The following is a 19,690-nucleotide window of genomic DNA, read 5'->3' on the forward strand; positions in this document are numbered from 1 at the left end:
CTGACCTAGACTCCCAACAAGGCAAGAGCAGAGGTGGCAATGCTTCAAAAGCAATGTTTTCACGAAGTATTAGCAATTCTCACATTTACTTTTAAAAAAAAACCCAGCACCAACAACTGCTCTTTATTATTATGATTTCAAGCCCCATTGGGAAGGAATTAAGTTGAAGTGCATGGGCTGCACCTGCAATGCAGTCCTGAGGCTGACAGGAAAGCAAATCCCTGCGGTGCGCCAGGCAGCAGTGGCACACGGGGACTGTGGGAGGTGATGGAGAGGCGGGAGGCAGCACAGCCGCCCTGCTTGTGGGGACCACACTGGTGTGGCAGAGTCCCTATGGCCTGCAGTGGACTGGGAAGAAGTGAAAACATACGAAGACTCTGGGACAGAAGTGCTGTTTCCATTTCTTCCTCAAGCGCAGGGGTGCATATGCCCAGCGCAGGGTAAGATTCCAACCCCGGTGCCTCTGCACCTTCCAAGGGGACGAGTAGTGCTGCCCCCGCTGGATCCCCACGTCTGGACAGACCTGAGTGCCCGTGTAGCATGGCAAGATGAGTGGTGCAGGGCCTGAGGCAGAGCTCCTTGAGGTCAATGAGAGCATTTCCACTGATTTTGAGGACTTTGAATTAGACCCTTTAACATCCACAAATGAAGACACTATATTAGAGCCAGCTGTTATTTTTTAGGGCGGCATTGCCCTGCTGCCTACCTGTTTTGTTGATCTCAGCACATCACCAGCAAGACAGCAAAACCAAGAGCAGATGATCTGTCAAAGTCTTGTTATGTACCACAGTGCTTCTTCTTTCAAGTGCTGAAATCTAATAATCCACCTAACCCTCTTGCTCTTCAGACATGCACACTGCATTCCCTTTAGTGTGGCTATGCCTCTTTTCTCCTTTTTTTTTTTTAAACAAAACTCCCACATGGAGGTATCGAGGTTTTCCTACAGCTCTATTTCATTTAAAAAATAATTGGATCGTTATTTTCTTTAAGAACCAAACTTCAACAGTAAGTAATTTCTAGAGATGTCAAGTGGCTCAGCATAAAAGTTAATCTTGATCTATTGGTTTGTTAGGTTTGTTTACATCCAACCAGTTAGCCCTCCTTAAACAAAAGTGATTTAAAGCCCTTTCTGGAGAGCATGAAAATGATTCCCCCAGCACTTACATCCTCAGGGCCATAATCCAACAAAAGCAGGCTTATCTTTAAGCATATGAGTAGTCCTGTCAAAGTCAATGGGGCTCCAGATGTGTTTAAATATAAACACATACTTAAGTGCTTTGCTGTATTGGAACTCCTTGAATGTTTTATTTGCATAATTCATTTCAATAGTGGACTTGAAATTTTGTCTATAGCAGAAGAGGATTCTTGCTGGATGCTGTATTAAAATATTACTTTAAAAGAGGGTGAAAAGGGAAATCCTAACATCTAAAAAATATTGTTTAATGATTCAGATGAGCCATTTCAAATATTCTGAGTCTACATCATTTGACTTGTTTTACTTGGGGCTTCAGGACAGAAGTGCTGCAAACACAGAACTGAGTGGCAAAGCCCTGCAAGTCTCCACGCTACTGCTACAAGTTCAGTATCCCACTTTAGGGAAGTCACTTCACCTGGCCATTCTCCATCTCACCTCTGCAAAACTGAAGACCGTTAACATTTCCTTTACCTCCCTGCACTCACCAGTAAATGCTCAGGCAGGGAGTTGATAACAGAAAATGTGGAAGTTGCTTCTATGGGCAAAATAAAACTAGAAGGGATTATTGATTGCAAATCTACTTCGGCACAAAACGTTTCTCTGAGTTTTCTCCATGCCCTGGGGATCAAATTAATCAAACAGCAACTTTGTGCAAACATTTCTCAGCATTTCCGAGAAGAAGCCCTGCTCTCCTGGATGACTGAGCTCCAGATGAAGGTGCAGCAGCAAAATCATCCCCGTGAATTAAACTAAGTGAGCTGAGCTTTCTAACACAGTGCAATGTGAGGCAGATGTTTGAGATGGTCGTCTGTACGGCCCTTTCTATGAAATGCATTTGGGTTGGGCTGGTTTTTTTGGACACTTCATCTGCTTTAAAAACTCCTTTGGCAAGGCTGGTGCTGCCCGCTGTGCATGGCCCACCTGCCCTGCTGCAGGCAGGGTTCCAAGAGTGGCTGAAAAGCACCCACTGAAGCAAACGTGCCGGCACCCAGCCGTGCGGAGCAGCTAGGAAGGGCCTGGGAGGCAGCGGGGTGGAAGGCAAGCAGGAGATGCAGCACATGCCCTGTTTCCAGATCCTCTGGAGACTTTCTCCTAGAGGAAGAGACAGCCTTTGGGCTCATCTATATTTCAGCTACTTCAGCGACTGCAGCTTATGTAGACCCATGGTTGGCAGGCAGATACAGCAAACTCAGCACCACTATGGTTTTTCCCTGCAGCTCCCGAGGCCTCTGACCCCAGGCCAGGCAGGGTGCTGCGCCTGCCATGCTTCCAGTGAGCCCAGAGCTACCTGGAAGGGGGCTCACCTCCCCCTGCACAAGCTGCAGGTGTGGGAATGGCTGCAAGGCAAAGCATACGTCCCTTTTATTTCTGTCAGATTGCAGGGAACTGAAGGGATCCTGTTAAAAAGGAAGCGGATGGGAGGGAGGTACATGAAGGTTAGGAACATAATGAAATTAAAAGAAATCCAGATGTGGCATTCATTTGCCTGAAAAGACAGTTGCCTGGCCCTTCTCACGCAGCACCACGACTGACACTCCGTCTGATAAGGAAGCAGCTCTTCACATTGAGCAGCCTTCCCCCGACATAGCATGTGGCTGTTCATTACACTCAGGCTTGCAGCGTAACTTGACAGCAACCTGCCAGTAAGATACCATCAACAAACTTGAGCAAGTGGGTGATGCTCTTTTCCCTAACTGGAAAGACTTTCCAGGAACAAACGGGACAACACAGCCCCATGTGCCATGCAGCATCTGCCCAGCGCATCTTGTGTCTCGAGATGACACAAGTAGGTGGGCTCGTAAGATAACAGGGAGAAAATACATTCCACGTGAATGGCCACCAAACTGTGGTGCTTAATTCAAGGCCAAATACTGGCCTGTGCCTGGCAGGAGGAGAACTGAGGGGTTACTCCAGCCTGAAGTTCTGCAACATCTTTTTATTTTTGCCCAGCCAACATTTAGTTCTTTTCAGTAGCTCATCTTTCCATTTCTCCTTTCCCATGGTTGTTTTGTCATGAAAGTTGCTGACTGCTTTATTGCCTTGAAGGTCCGGCTTTTTTGCTATTCTCTTCACATCTGTACAGTCATTTGTCCTTTTCCTTCTGAATCAGAGCACCACTCGAAACAATTCTGTGAAGCACAGTCTATTATCCCTTTTCTTTGGAAAGCAGTTTTGACTCTTCATATGTAATGCTCTATATAAAAATAAACCACATTGTGCTGTCTTAATAGCATAATTCTTAAACAGTTATGGCCTCATTCTCCTTCATTCAAAGTACATAATTCCCATTGACAGTAGTAGGACCGCTGCCAACACAATGGTGAATTAGTTCCCATGATAAAAGGAGACAGACACCGAAAGGTCCAATTCTGCTTTTCATTAGGAGGAAATGAAGGTGTAACAGGCAAAAAGATAGAACTAAGACAAAAAATCGTGTGGAACAGCTGCATACTAACCAGGTAGTAGGTTGTCAACTGAGCAGACATTGGAGTTGACCCTAATCTGGCAGGAGTCTAGATCAAGAGCAATTTTAATAACATCAGTAGCACTGTGTCTCCATGGAAGAGCTTAGATTGGTCCTCAGAGCTGTACATCCTCCTAAACTGGAAAAGGTTGCTATGGCTGGACCTCTGCTTCTCTTACCTGGCATGTGGGGATCTGAGTAAGTGTTTCAAGAACATGCTCTTTGAAAACGTGTCAAACATTTGTCCTTCACAGCTAGACATCGTGCGGATGTCGTATGTGCCATATTGAAAGGCAGGGAGCGGGTAGCATCATTTCTACACCTTAGAACGTAACAACGGGGGTTTGGCAGCTGTTCAGCTTCCCTGCTGAATAACCCCTCTGTTTCCTGAGTATTTTTTTCTGTTCTCAGTGGATAGTCTTAGAGTTAGAGCACTGTCCTGAGGATCTTGTTCAGTCCCTCTGGGACTACTGTGAAAACATAGCATTCTCTGTGCTTCTTTTTTCCCATCTGTAAAATAAAAGAAAACATTTTCTTCTATCTATAAAAATAAAATAAAACCTCTTTCTTCTCTTATCCAGTTAGTCTTATTCAGGCTGCAAATGTCTTAAAGCATACCCAGTCTTTTTGCACAGCATCTAATCCATCAGGAGCACAAACAGATATGGGGTTTCTAGATATTCTTAATATAACTTCACTTTTCTTGTGTTATATTAATAAAAATAGCCAAACAATATCTTAGAAATATCCCCGTCTTTAAAAACACTCTATTATTTGAGATTTGTATCTTTCTGTTATTTAAATGAATAAGCAAAACAACAACAATGTATGAACGCCTTTATACCCATTATCAGGAAACTGAGGGGTATGATAAAAAGATTGCTATTGCCATATTTCTGGCCAAATTATTTCTTCCTGACTGTGCAACTACTATGTGCCCAACTCTACTCCTTTCATGCAAAAGTGAGTGTTAGAATTCAGTCATCACGGATCTGGACTCCAGGATGCCTTCTTCTCTTACATAGATTATTTCCTTCTAGGAACTTGAAAACATAATAAATCATCCTTCTTTTGCACCCAGAGGGGGAATGAGCCTTCTGCTATAAAGGTGTCTGAGGAGTTTGGTTTCCAAATTTTGTGGTCCCCTTTGTCAAAGGAATCTGCTGGAGTCCACCAGTACAAAAGGTCTCTTCTTCTTGCTCTTCTCCCCCTTGTCCTCACAGTATATTAGATATGTCTGGTACCTTTCTACCTCCAAAGTCCCAACCTTGCACAAAACGAGTGGCAAAGTGTCCATTTGCTTGGCAGAAGCATGTTTTGGAGCAAATCATCCTTACACCTTTGCCTTTCCTACTAATGCTGAAGCTCAAGCTAAAATGTTGTTTCCAACAGAAGCGACACCAAAGACAAAATGGTTTCACTGAGTGCCTTTCCACTTCCCTTATGATCTGGTTATGCCAAACAGCTTGTCTCTTCCACTGATCACACTCCTACTTTTTTCTTACCAGAGGCACAAGTTACATAGTAATAAGTGTTAATGTCAACTGCTATCCAAAATGTACTACTCTAGTTTTTTCCTACCCCAACGCCATCAGTCTTTCTAATATATTACAGAACATCCTACTCCTGGTACTTCAAGGAAGAACAAACTAAACCCCAAATCAAGGTGCTTCTTCTTCTGCATCACTCCTTCGCGTGATTCAGTGTCCAGCCCAGGGTGTAAGATTCAATCATGCCGATTGTTGTTCTCAACCTTGTGTAATGAGATAATCCTAACAACGTCCAATTCACTTTAAAATCAAGCCAAGGTACTTGCCTCAGTAACCTCCTGCAACGGCAGCTCCCACAGGTGATGAGACATGTGTCTGGGCATTTACTTTTCATTCCAAATTTGCTGCTTTTTAATTTAACCTGATGTGTGTTCTCATGTGATAAAATAAAAAGAAAGTCCAATGCTTGACAATTTTGACTTCCACAATCAGCTCCACTTTCACCTTCTCCTTCCCAGCAAAGTAATTCTAGATTTTGCCATCTCTCATCTACTAATCCTAGCAGCTCTGTAATTATTTTTATTCTCCTTTCTTGAACGTTTTTGGGCTCTGCTATATACCTCATGAGAGAACAGGATAAAAAGAATGAACACAGAGTTAACGTGGATTTATGGCGTAATCCTGTGTTATCCTGATGTTTTTTTGGCATTCTGCTCTATCTCTATTTAATAAATCCAAATAATCTTTTTATTTTATTTAAGCTGCTGTTATAGTTTAAGGTAAATCAGGCACTGATGACTTTTGGTGCAGGTTCTTTTCCTCAGAGACTCCTGGAAATTCAGGGCTCTTCAGATTATTCGAGCTATACAGCTAATCACTGATGATTTGCATTACCTTGTATTTAGCCATGTTCAGAGTTGTCTGCCATCGTGATGCTCAGCCTCCCAGTGTGTTTAAATCCATCAGGTAAAGTATTCATCGTAAAGTGAAGTCACCTTAAACTGACCCACAATCTCTAGGCTTTAACAGACCAAACTGCACTGATGTTTTGCCTAGCTTTTTCATCATTTTCTCTGACAAAGTGTTAGGAATATACTGAACCACTACTTCAGGTGCCTGTCTGAAATACTACTGTATTTCAGGTAACAAAATCCTGACAGTATTCAAGTTACACATTCAAGCCAAAAACTTCCTGTAAATGTGGCCACGTTTCTCTTTATGGTATGAGTTACCCTTCAAGACTTTTAGTTCAAGAACCTCCTATTTAGCCTCTCGTATATTGGATGTAACCAAAGCACCCAGGCAGAAAAAAACAGATTTGATTTTGTTTATGGTTTGTACTTGTGACTTCCATTGACATTTCCCATTTTCACATGGGAGAAGTACTTGATAATAAGGTAAAACCAGCAATTAAAAAAAAAAAATCAAAAGACATCATTTCAAGAAGATTTTCACCAAGTTTACTGGCTACCATACTATACCAGCCTTGGGATGATGGCAGAGTTTATCTCACTCCAGAGTGAAGGGACAGCTTCTGATCTGTCACATCCTTCTAGTTACTAGATGGTACCTAAGGAGGAACAGACTCAGCTTAGCAAGACTGTCCTGTACAGCCTTCCCCTGTCTCCTTGAGACCATGATTATGAGTATTTGAGACATACTTTGTGTTCAATCTGATCTGACTTAAGCTTTCAAAATGAGAGAACTGTATTGTTTTAACCCAAAACCCAACGTGGCTGTTTTTTTGGTTTGGCTTTTTGCTTTTTGCTTTTGATGCAGAGGACTTCAGTGTTAAACCTACAGGTATTGAAGAGTACAGATCACATCTACTACCCTGAACATGTCACCTTTGCAAATTTCTCCTGCGCTGTTTAATCCGTCAAGCTTGCTTGTATTGACTATGGGAATGAATAGGATTGCAACAGCTTTAGTGCGGATAGTGAAGGCTCATGGGCTAACAGCTTTTGAGGTCATAAATACTCCTAAGTGCCCAAGCACAGTTTGTAAAGCTACTGCCCCTGTCAAGAGAGGGTGAACTGAAGGCAGAGATGGTTGGAGTACTCAGGTGCTGGTGGTTACAGAGGGAGTCAGTGGCAGAGCTGAGGCTGAAACCAAAGGCTTTCAATTTGCAGTCAGAGAACAAACAGTATTTCCTCTTAATTCACGGTTTTCCCTCATGAAAAGACCCATGTCTCACCATTGTTCTGATGGCTTGCATATGCCGTGGGCATGATACAGGCAATGAAGCTTTGTATTAATCTACTGTCCAGATTGATAACTGTAAGGGGCAGCTCATAATGACTGCAACGTGATTAATCATGATATACATGTGATACCCATGCTCATTATTACTGGCCTCCAGAACAACACTGCTGAGTCCTGCCAATACACTCAGTTTAGTATCTGGAAGAGACAATACTGCAATTACTGGCAAAGTATGCAGGAAAATTAAGAAGCAGCTAGTTCTGTACTCTGCATCAGGCTAGTAAGCAGGAGTATAGCAAAGTATGGGAAGCTACAGCTACAAGGAATAACGTATTATCTTGATCTGAGACTTTATTTTAAATAGCTATCTGGTTGTGCTTATTTATTTTAAACAGTTGTTTCGCAGAATGCTTGCTTGAAGAGGAATACATAGGGCACTGGCATGAAGGACACAACAGCTGCATAAAAGCTGATGAAGCCTAATTGGAAACAGCTACATGCCTATTTCATACCAATGTATGATGCTGTTGCCCACTCACAATGCAGAGAGAAATTCTTTGCCTTGCTGTTGTAGCTGTTAGAGTTCTTGTTAGCCTCTGACATTTAATTTCACGTAAAAGATACCGTGTGATATTTTTCATGTCATGATCCAGGGAACCACATGCCATTGAACAACACAAATGTACCTGGGCATCAGTCCTCGGGAAAGTGCAACTAGTACGATTTCTAGCCACGTAGACTACCACAAACATGACAGCCTTATACTCCACTCAGAAAGCTGAGCCGGGTCAAAGACTTCAATCCTTCTGTTCAAAGACAGCATAAATCTTCCTTATAAAGACATGGTCCCGTTCTTCAAGGATACTGCTCACCTGTGTGGGAAGAAGACCATTTTCTATGCTTGCTTGCAGGAGATGGAGCCAACTCCCACTAGAACAAGTAACCATCTTCAACAAAAGACTTAGCGTGTACCTCTTAAATGTCCCCTGAATACACAGTAGTATGTATATGCCGAAATTTCCAGAGTTCATCTTAAATCATCTGGCAATTTCCTTCCTAGCAGTGAATAATTGCAAGAGCAACAGAGTTGTTAATTATGCTGTGCACTGTGTTTCAAGAAGGTGCTCAAAGTTCCTGGTGATTAGCACAGCCCTGAGACCTGTATGAAAGAAGAACCTTCTGGTGAACCTTCTCTGTCTTCATGAAGATCATCTGCTCCACTCATGGAGTGTCACTCACGCTGGACAGAAACGTCCTGCCCAAGAGAAACGCAGCACCTGTGCACATAATAATGAGATTTTCTGTTTCTCCTCCATTTGCCTTTAACAGTGACCAACGATGCTGCATGTGTGGTAGAACCTCTTTGTAGCAACTCCTTGACATTTCTACACATAATGTATCTTTATGAGTAACTACCATATTCTCTGTTAATTGGAAATAACCAGGAAGGTTCTCAGCCCTGAGGTACCCATTTATATCCCTGGTGCTAAACAAGTACCGAAAAAATAAATGCCTAGCAGCTTCTTGCCAAATGCATCGGTAAATTCAAAAGCAAATAATCCAACCCAAAAAACTTGGGCAAATTAATGGAAGAAAAATCTACTTAGGGCTCTTAAACACAGAGATAAGTCTTCCGATTCGGAAGATCTCTGAGCCATGCCTTTTAACTCAGGGCTGGGAGCCTTTGCTCCTCTTCTCACATTTGCGCCGGCTGGGCAGAGGTGGGTGCTTGTTGCAGACAGTAAAGCAGGTTGTTAGATACTTAGATTAACCTATTGTCTGTGAGTGCTGACTGGCCCTGTCTTCCTCTGCAGCTGAGACCTGTAAATACTCACCAGAAACAAAGTCTATTAGGGCAGCTCTGCAATGCAGAGTAGCAAAGGAGAGCAAGAACCAGCTCTGCAAGTGGACAAAAGCTTGTACTCATTAGGAATATTATTTGGGTAGGAATCCGTGTTGTATAGTAAATTAAGTGAATTAAACACAGGATCCTTTTGTTGAACTTTTAAACCATATGCACTAAAGCTTAACAGCAATTTAGCACCATGCTCAGACTGCGACAACCAGCTTGGCATGCAAGCCTTTAAGAGATTTTAGGACAGAAATATTTCTTTGATAGTTTAGGAAGTAGTAGCAATAATGGGTATCTTTCCTACCCAGCAAAGAGAGATAAAAATAATATAAACAGTGGCAGTCAATGAGAAACAACTTTTCCAGTCTTCTGCATGATAATATAAATGAATAAAACTGTATTTGACAAGCAGTAAGATAATCTACATAGCAAAGTGCAGTCAGGGAGTACCTGTGTAGTGCGTCAAGTCATTTTAAAGCACTGTTTGAAGGGAAAAGAGGTAACCCCTAATCTGCTTATTCAGTGGGACATGAATGTAGATGTAGATGTAAGCATGCTGAAGCTACGGAGATCCCTGGAGTTATGACAGTTAAGAAGGGGAAATATTATGTCCTGAAAGGACACAATATTCAAGATGCTTTATTTTAAGTCTATCAGGGAAAAAATAAATGAGAATAAATTAAAAAGTTCAGTGACTGCTAGACTAATGAAAATGTTGACTTTATAAATGGTAAAAATTTGAATTTCCCGATGCTGTTCTGGACATTGCTATTTGTTGCAGATGAGCAGACCTCAATTAAAGTAACTGAGCTGTGTGTGGATAGACTTGCCTGCTCACTACAAGTTTGCTGCAGGATTAGACTCGTTATTTGAATTTCCAGATCTTCAACAGTACTGTGTTCATAACGTGTGAAAGCAAATTTAACTGATTTAATAGGGGAAAGTCTTTTTATAGCACTGAGATCTATGGTCAAAAAGAGGTTTGCAATGCATTTGCTAAGATATTACACAAGTAGAACAAAATTGAAAAAAAAAAGGCCAGATTATCACACAAATACAATATTTAATCTCCAGATATTCTGCTTCAATCAGTGTAATTGAGTTCAATAGCTCCATGTTTATTATTATGGTCTGTGCCTAGACATTAGCAAAACGAAAAACATGGGGGGAAATGTTGTACATACTCCCACACACCTATGCAAATATAATTATAATTGCTCTCTGTTTTTTACAGTAGACCTTTCATGGGAATCATTATGCCTATTCTGTCTAAAAAAATGTGTTATGAAAGAATGTTTGAAATAGAACTTTCTTTTATTTAGCATTAAACAAACATGTCCAGCTAGGACTGCTGATACTACCTTGCATATGCATACAGACACATGTATAGGTTTATACATATCACACAAAAAATCTTACCTGCTAACCACAAACCTATACTTCAGCTGCATGAAAAATGTTCTCACTAATCAGCATCCACTTGTTGCACCTCCCCTGAAAGGACCAAATCTCTCTTAAATCTACTCTTTCATGAGCATCCCTTCACACAACAGGCCTTTGCACAGCATTGCGGATTCGTGGAGGAAATTAACTCATTCCATCCTCTCCATATATCTGCATGAAGCCTTGCACAATGAGGCTGTGATTTATTTGGGGCCCCTGGGTATGACTGCCATACAAGTAGTAACTAATAACAACAGCCCACAGAGATTGCTGTGATGCATTGTCTGGAAGGAACAACAAACCTGGTCCCTAATAAGGACGTTCTACATCCGGTTGTATATATAAAAATAGTTGAAATGACAAGGCTTGATGGAAATCTTAGGGCACCTCCTCAGTCTGACTTTTCAGACAACGGTAATAAAAACAAATTACTCTGTGATTTGCTGAAAAATGACCAAGATTTAAGATTTCCACTAAAGGCAACTCATTGAAATGTATCTCTGAACTGCCATGTTCTCTTTTCTCTTTCTTCTTCTTTTCTTCTTTTCTTCTTTATCTTTTCTTTTCTTTTCTTTTCTTTTCTTTTCTTTTCTTTTCTTTTCTTTTCTTTTCTTTTCTTTTCTTTTCTTTTCTTTTCTTTTCTTTTCTTTTCTTTTCCTTTCTTTTCTTTTCTTTTCTTTTCTTTTCTTTTCTTTTCTTTTCTTTTCTTTTCTTTTCTTTTCTTTTCTTTTCCTTTTCTTCTCTTCTCTTCTCTTCTCTTTTCTTTTCTTTTCTTTTCTTTTCTTTTCTTTTCTTTTCTTTTCTTTTCTTTTCTTTTCTTTTCTTTTCTTTTCTTTTCCTTTTCTTCTCTTCTCTTTTCTTTTCTTTTCTTTTCTTTTCTTTTCTTTTCTTTTCTTTTCTTTTCTTTTCTTTTCTTTTCTTCTCTTTTCTTTTTTTTTCTTCTCTTTTCTTTTTTTTTCTTCTCTTCTCTTCTCTTCTCTTCTCTTCTCTTCTCTTCTCTTCTCTTCTCTTCTCTTCTCTTCTCTTCTCTTCTCTTCTCTTCTCTTCTCTTCTCTTCTCTTCTCTTCTTTCGTTTCCCTTCCTTTCCTTTTTCCCTTCCTTTACCCTTCCCCTTCCTTTCCTTTTTCCCTTCCTTTCCCTTCCTTTTTCCCTTCCTTTCCTTTCATTTTCCCCCTTCCTTTCCTTTCTTTTTCCCCCTTCCTTTCCATTCTTCCCCCCCCCCCCCCCCCCTTTTCTCATCTCCCCTGAATTTCCTATTTATGACGATTAGGCCCCAGCACTGGATTCTTCGCTCCATGACACCACCCTGGACAAAGACCGGGTCCTGCGGGGCGAGGACTGTTATTCCTCTAGTGGGAGCAGGATGAGGCCCGTGGGGCTGAGCAGCCTGGGCAAGGACGCCGCGTTCTGCTTTTACCCACTGGTATCGCCTGCAGTAAAACGCATGGCTCCTCCAGCCTGCTTCAGGTGGGTAAAATTCCCAAGCAGTGGCCCAGGCAGGCGGAGGACGAGGCGGAGAGGAGCACGCCTGATGGATACTCCAGCATTTGTGTGAAAAATTCTCAGGGAAAATTCTTTCTCTCCCTCTCAGGCCCCTAAACTCTTTGTGAATGGGGCCAGTGCAACATGTGGCCTTTCACCTCGCCCAAGAACCACTGCCAGACAGCCACACTCAGAGAATTGTTTGTTAATAGTCCAATTAGATAATTGCCATCTTTCACTCCTTTTGCTCTACATTTCCCATAAAGGAATGAATAAGGAGAGCAGCATGAAGAGGGCTTCTGCCCTGCAAGGTGACAAGAAGGACTGGAGCATGCTCTTTGCACAAGGCCATTTGCTTGAATTGAATCATTGTAGCCTAATCAATGGTCTTATTGGATTACTGGCTGTTGCGGTTCTCAAAGATATTGTAGCAGAGACAATGAAATAGCTAGAGTAAAACTTTTTTCTCCTTTAGTGGATCACGCAGTTGAGATTTTTCACGGGCTATCTCTCTCCCTCCCTCCCTCCCTCCCTTCCTTCCTCCCTCCCTCCCTCCCTCCCTCTCTCCCTCTTTCTCCCCCTCTCCCTTTCTCCCCCCTCCTGGATCCACTGCACACAAAGCTGGCTTTTTTTTTCCTTTTTTTTTTTTTTTTTTTTTCATTGAGCAGGCTCTGCGAATAGGTTCAGTGTTTGCGAAGGTGCAGAATTAGCACACACACATGCACGCACACATACACACACACACAGAGGGAGAAGCACAAAAAGCAAGTATCGGGACTGAAATAAGGAGAGGTAGGAGTTTAAGATGGCTGTCTGTGGGGAGATGTGTTAAGGAGGATTTCTGCTGGCCAAGATAACCTGCTTCCTTGGAGAGATCTGCTTGAAGGAACTTTTTGTGTGTGTGCGTGCTGGGGATCTGTTTGTTTGTTTAGAATTCAGGGGGCTTTTTTTTTTTCACCCCCCCTACAACTGCATTTTTCCAGCCCTTCCTAGCAGCTTTATTCAGATTTATTTGGCGTGCTTTGGAGAAAGCCACTATATAATCGGGAGGTCAAAGGCATACTGAAGAAAGTTAATAATGGCTGCTAATGGTGCTAACAATTCAGGGTGAATCTTGTCAAAAGTTTTTTTTTTTCCCTCTCCCCCCCCTTTTTTTCCTCTTTTTTTTTTTTTTTTTTTTTTTTTTTTTTCTTTCTGGAAGTCTCAGTCTTTTGATTGTGTGTTTCCTGAAAGCAAGACCAATCATTTCAGTTTATTCACTGGCTAAACTCTACTTGATTGGGGACAAGCACACAAACCATCCATTACGATCTGATATATTATCCAAACAATTTAGTGTATTCATGAGGTAACCTAAATGTGGAGGCTGCAAAATTACCCGTAATCAATTGAAACAGCGAGTGCGCGTCCCTCTGTGTGTCTAACAACTACATGTCTCTGTAATAAGGCAGACATTAAATCATTTTAGAGTTGTACTGTTGAGTACCTGATCACTGGGCGCTCTGGGAAGCTGGACAGTCACATTAGGACGCTGGGACTGAGGAAGCCGCTGCTTTTCCAGTGGGATAAAACCCGACCTTCCTTACTCAAGGTGCTTTACAGATCCCCACCGATCTGACCCTAAGCCGTGCAATATCCAGCATAGACTTCGTCTTCTTCTTCTTCTACTCTTCTATATTTTTGGTTGTTGGTGTGGTTTTTTTTTGTTTTGTTTTTATTGCACTACATGTTTGGGAAACAAGACAAAATGGACGTTAGATGCAGTTCAGAGACTGAAGCTAACCGGGTCTCGAAGAACGGACATAAAGAGGGCAAGGAAAGCAAAGGGTCTGAAGGAAATATTTCTACTTCTTTTTTGAAGGATCAGCAAGGGACTTTTTCTGCCTCTGCAGCCACGGAAGACTGTAATAAAAGTAAATCTAGTTCGGCTGATCCAGACTATTGCAGGAGGATCCTAGTTAGAGGTATGAGTTTGAGGTATTTCGCGAGGGTGGGGGAAGATGAGCTCTGTTCACGCCCGGGAGATGGGTTTATTTTGTCGCTTTGCCTTTGCTCCGGCCGTGGGTTGAAAGCCCTTCCTTGGGCTGCGGGGCAGAGCTCCCACACCCCGGCCGGGCCGGGCCCCGCAGCCCCGCTCCAGCCCGGCTTGCTTTCCGCGACTTTCCGCCAGCGGCTCGGGGGAAAGTTAAGCCGCGGTGGTTCCTCCCCGGCTTCGCCCTGCACCGGCCCAGCCCCGCTTTTTTTTTTTTTTTTTTTTTTTTTTTAATATTTTGTTTTCGGGCTTTGCGGCTTTCCTGGGATGCCCGTCCCCCCAGGGAGCCCGCCGGGACCAGCGCTCCCTCGGAGGGGCCTCGGCTCTGCCCCGCCGGCCGGGCGCGCTCCTTCCGCGCCCGCGCATCCCACCCGCTGCCGCGTACAAAGGCGCGGGGCTGCGGTTCCCGCCCGGCTGCCGGAGCGGGCAAGGAAGGTCCCCTCCGAAGGGCAGGAGTTCCCGCTGTTCCCCCCTCTCCCCGCGCCCGGCAACCCAGCAGAAAGGGATATTTTTAAATAATCATCAGCCTTAAAAACAACGGAGGAACGACGAAGGGCTTTTAAATTAATTTTAAAATAGTTATACGTTTATTTTCCTCAACCCTCGTCTCCCTCCCAGGCTAAACTAATTAAATCATTCTATTCGTACCCCCTCAAAAAAACCCCCAAAACGTTACCTGCAGAAATTGCAGTTTTGTTAAGGTACGTTTTGAGGGAGGAGGGAGAGAAAAGAATCGGAGCAAAATTAGTGCGAAGCAGGCCTTGTAAACAATAATTAATCCTTGCGCGACCGATTGACCCAGAGAGGGGTCAGATTAAAAAGATGTGGTTGTCTCTGATTTAAAACGTACCGAGGAGGTAAAATTACGGAAAGCCAAGTTGGGAAGGCTTTAATGTAACATGAATCTGGCTCTAGCTTGACAGTCGTGTTAATAAGATTTGTCCCGCTTTCTTTCGGTCGGGGCTAAGAGCAAAGTGAGGTTTCTGCGGGCTCTTTGGTGCCTCGGTTTAGTTTTGTTCCCCTCCTTCTCCTCTTTGCCAAAACCCCAAAGCAGTGGCGGCGGCGATGCTTTCTCCGGGATGCTGGGTGGGCTGGGGGTGTCCCCAGACTCACGGTGGGCAGTCAGCCAGCTCGGGGGCAGCGCTGCCTGTGCCCTGAAAGCTCCTGCCTTTTTTTTTTTTTTTTTTTTTTTTTTTTTTTTCGCGTGGGAAACTTGCTCTAAAATAATAATAATAATAATAATGAGGAGGTTTTATATTTTGGGGAGCGGCGGGGTGTGTGTGGCGGCTTCCAGCAAGCCTTAACCCGGAGCCCAGGGGGAACAAAGAGTAGCCCTGCACTCCAGGCACAAAGCCCGGCCTGGAGGATCTCTCCCCAGTTTCCCAGAGGGGCCGCGGTTGATGCCGCAGTGTCCTACTGTCAGCGCAATATATTCAAGCCGATTTTTAAATGGGCTGAGGGGATTATTTCCAGAGCCCTGGGCCCCCACCGCCCCCTCCTTCCTTCTCTGGTGTTTTTTGGTTTGTTTTGGTTTGGTTTTTTCCCTTCCTTGGGTGTAGTGGCCAGGTGCAGCGCAGCAACCTCAGGGACCCTGCTCCATCCCGACTCGGGTGTCGGTCTTGAAGGCGCTGGCGGCGAGTCTTTTCCTCGGAAAAGTTAAAAAAAAAAATAAGAAAAAAAGAAAAAAAAAGGAGGGTGGTGGAAAGAGAGAGGAGGGTTGCCTGAGTGTAAAGCTGACTGCGCCTTTCTTTGCCAGATGCCAAAGGTTCAATCAGAGAGATTATTCTGCCTAAGGGGCTTGATCTGGACCGTCCCAAGCGGACCCGCACCTCCTTCACGGCCGAGCAGCTCTACCGCCTGGAGATGGAGTTCCAGCGCTGCCAGTACGTCGTGGGGCGGGAGCGCACCGAGCTCGCCCGCCAGCTCAATCTCTCCGAGACTCAGGTAGCCCCAGAGGGACGGGGACCCCCGGCTGCCCTGCCCTGCCCTGCCCTGTCCGCCCCCCGCCGTGTCCGCCCCGGGCATCTCCCATGCGCGCCGGGCCCTACGGGTGGGCCGGCCCCGCGGCCCTGCGCGCCTCTTGCGCGCCACCGCGCAGGCCCCGCGGGCTGTCGGGCAGGGCCGCGGGAGAGGCTTGAGGCCGCCCCCGAGGTGCCCACGCGTGTCCGATCGCGGGGGGGGGGGGGGGGGGGCGCTGAGCCCGGCGAGGGACCCACAGCTATGTGCGGTCACGGAAGGGCGAGCCCCGGAGCGAGTCTGCTGGCCAAGGGGGTCCCGCGGCCCTGCGCGGCCCCGCACGCAGCCCCCGTGGGCTCTCCCGCGTGGGTCCGCACACGGCCTCGGAGCCGGTCGGCGGGAGCTTGGCCGCGAAGCCAAACCCCTCCCCGGGCCGGGACGCGGCTCCCCGCCACCGGAGGCCCGAGGGGAGCCGCCCTGTCCCCGCCGGGGCTCGGTGCCCCCGGCTCTGCGGCGCCGGTGGCGGCTGCCCCCGGGCGCGGAGGTGCGCTGCTGCGGCCGGGGAGAAGCGAGGAGAGGGCGGCAAGCGGAATAGAGCTGTTAAAACCCGGGGCGGGGGGCGGGGGGGCGGTTGGCACTTTTCCCTGGGGGCTGCTGGGTTAGAGACGTTTGCTCTGAGCGCTCCTGCCTGGGTGCGAGAGATGCGGGGCCGGGACTGAAGTTTGGGGCGTATTTTGAGTCCTCGTATTTCCGAGGGGGAGAATTTTGCCCCTCCATCCTGCCGAGCAGAGCGGCCGGGGGCGGTCAGGAGGGTTAAAACTATGCGAGAGTGCGGGGAAGCATCTAAAAAGACCAAACTTTTAAAAGCCAGTTTCATATTTCTGCAAAATATCATACAACAATAAATTCCCCTGACAAGCTAATTAGCTTTTTTTTTCTTTCCCCTGCCAGATAGGAATGACAAGTTCAATAGCTCGTAGGTTACAGAAACCTCAATGGGTGTTTTCTGTTTCGTTTTGGGGTTTTGTGGGATTTTTTTAGGGGCTTCCAGGATTTCTCTTTAAAGTTGAATATTGTTTCAAATGGGTAGGGAGAGGAAAGAGACCGTCCAGGCCGGGAGACGGGGAAAGAAGCGCAGAGCTGTTGTTGCACCCAGGAAAGGCAGCCGGGCCTGAGCGGGCAGCAGCGGCGGTGGCAGCGTGCGGGGTCCCTGCCAGCGGGGCGAGGGGGGCGGCTGCTGCCGGGCCGCGGTGCGCGGTCCTGAGGGCCGCGGTCCGGCCCGCGGGCGTGCCCGGGGCTCCGACTGAGCTGGCTTAGAATAAAGCCGTGTGGAAAGGGATGGATCCGGCCCCCGGAGAACCACTGGCGTACAGTAAAATAGGATAAAGTGAGACGGATCAGGTTAAAGACACAGTGCGATAAAAAATTGCTAAGGGCTCCCGGATTCCCCTCTGCTCCTCCCAGGCGCACCCCGAAACGGGGAGCAGCCAGGTTGCGGGGGGGTGTGTGTGTCGCTTTGTGCGTTTTTAAAACGCTTCGCGTTAACAAGTGCTTGGCTGGAGCCCTCCCGCCCGCCCCCCCCCTCCCCCCCCCCGGAAGCCTTCCCCCGCTCTGTCCCGCGGAGCCGTGCCGGGGTCCCGGGGCACCTGGCGGGGCGGGGGGGGGGGGGGGGATAGTGGCGGGGGGCGGCCGTCCCTCCCCGCCCCGCTGACCCTGCCTCTCTCCCCGGCCCGCAGGTCAAGGTCTGGTTCCAGAACCGCCGCACCAAGCAGAAAAAGGACCAGGGCAAGGACTCCGAGCTGCGCTCGGTGGTGTCCGAGACCGCCGCCACCTGCAGCGTCCTGCGGCTGCTGGAGCAAGGCCGGCTCCTCTCCCCGCCGGGGCTGCCGGGGCTGCTCCCGCCCTGCGCCACCGGAGCGCTGGGCTCGGCGCTCCGCGGACCCGGCCTGGCAGCGGGCAGCGGCACCGCGGCGGCGGCGGCGGCCGCTCCCGCCGGAGGCTCCCCGCACCCGCCGGCCGCCAGCAGCGCGGCGGGCCCCCCGCCGCCGGCAGCGCTGCACGGAGCGGCCGCCGCCGGGCACGGGCTGTTCGGGCTGCCGGTGCCCGCGCTGCTGGGCTCGGTGGCCGGGCGGCTCTCCTCCGCGCCCCTGGCCGTGGCCGGCTCGCTGGCGGGCAACTTGCAGGAACTGTCGGCCCGCTACCTGAGCTCGTCCGCCTTCGAGCCCTACTCCCGGACCAACAATAAAGAGAGCGCTGAGAAAAAAGCACTGGACTGACTCTAAGTAACTTCCCCGTATTTATATTTATAGTCTCTATTTGTGGCGGTATTTATGGGACGGGCGGCGCGGCGGCCCGCCGGCAGCCTCCTCCCTCCCCGCCGCCGCCGCCGCCTCCGAGCCCCGCGGCGCGGTTCCCTCCGCGGGCCGGGGCGGAGCGGGGGCCGGGGCGGAGCGGGGACCCGGCGCCCGCGGGGCGAGGCGAGGCGAGGCGGCGGCCGGGGCCGGGGCGCGGCGAGGGGGCTGCGGGCGCCTCCCCGGAGCCCGACGGGAGCGGGGCAGCCCCCGCGGCTCTCCCTGCCCCGCCGGCGCGGGGGTCCGTCTGTCCGTTTCGGGGTGGGGGTGGGGGGGTTGTCTGTCTGTTCGTTTGCTTTGACACCGTTAGGGAAGGGACGGAGAGGGGGAGCGGACGGGGTGCGGTCTGGCCGGGCTCTTTCGGAGGGGCTGTAGCCAATGCCGAGCAAGGGAGAAGGATTTCAGGGAGAGGAAGACGGAGCTGCCAGGTGATGCCCGAGTTTTGGTTTGTTGTTTTGGTTTGATTTGTTTTGTTTTCTCCCCCAGACTTCAGTGACTGCTAAGCACAAAGATTCGGGGGTTCCACCTGTGGCCCCCGTTTCGCCCGCACTCACTGCACTAGAGTCCCCAGGCAGCGCCGTTTGCCCTTCACGCCGGCCGGGAAAATGTCCAGCAACTTTTATTTTTCACCATAAATCTTGAATGTGGGAAGGGCCGGAACGGGCTGCCTTGAAAATACACGCACGAAGCGGGGAGACAGAAACCAGTGGCTGCAGAGATTTTGAGTAAAAGTGTCTCTCCCTTAGAGATAACACAACGCCCCTTTTTTCTTTTCTTTTTTTTTTTTTTAAAATTTTTCTTCCCCCCCCCTTTTTTTTTTTTTTTTTTTGCATTCCCACGGGCTAGTCCTGAGGACCTTATCTGCAAAAGCAAATCTGCAGATAAATAATGGAAGTCGCGACTCGATTTGCATCTAGATCTGTTGCGATGGTAATCTTTTTTTCCCCCCCATTTCATTTTTCCAAATAATTTCTGTGCGCATCTAAATTAAAAATAAAAATACTTTAGCCTTCCTTCCTCTTAAAATAACCGTCTTGTGTATCGCTCACACTTCATTTAAAACGAACGAAAACTATAAAAAGCGTATCTTTTTGTTGTTATTTTTGTACTTTAAAATACATCTATGTAACAATCTTTTTTTTTTTTTTTTTTTTTTCTTCATAATTCTTACTGCTATTTTCTCCACAAACATATGTATTTCACTTTCTAGTATTCTGGAT

General features: G+C 47.0%; 1 protein-coding gene across 1 annotated transcript; it reads left to right on the top strand.

Moving 5' to 3' along the window:
• Positions 1–13,857: 13,857 nt before the first annotated feature.
• On the top strand, positions 13,858–18,395 carry VAX1 (ventral anterior homeobox 1). Its single transcript, XM_086467131.1, has 3 exons — positions 13,858–14,095; positions 15,920–16,107; positions 17,856–18,395. Exons 1-3 carry the CDS (start codon positions 13,858–13,860, stop codon positions 18,393–18,395), a joined length of 966 nt encoding a protein of 321 aa, XP_086323257.1.
• The last annotated feature ends 1,295 nt before the right edge of the window (positions 18,396–19,690 follow it).

Source organism: Leptosomus discolor, chromosome 6 (assembly GCF_034619465.1).
Source record: "Leptosomus discolor isolate bLepDis1 chromosome 6, bLepDis1.hap2, whole genome shotgun sequence".
Classification (NCBI taxonomy): Eukaryota; Metazoa; Chordata; class Aves; order Leptosomiformes; family Leptosomidae; genus Leptosomus; species Leptosomus discolor.

Bases quoted from the DNA above. Each gene is read 5' to 3' on its own strand.
- VAX1 (XM_086467131.1), top strand. From the start codon at position 13,858: ATGTTTGGGAAACAAGACAAAATGGACGTTAGATGCAGTTCAGAGACT. The intron at 14,096-15,919 runs GTATGAGTTTGA...TTTCTTTGCCAG, and splicing joins CAGGAGGATCCTAGTTAGAG to ATGCCAAAGGTTCAATCAGA. The intron at 16,108-17,855 runs GTAGCCCCAGAG...CCCGGCCCGCAG, and splicing joins TCAATCTCTCCGAGACTCAG to GTCAAGGTCTGGTTCCAGAA.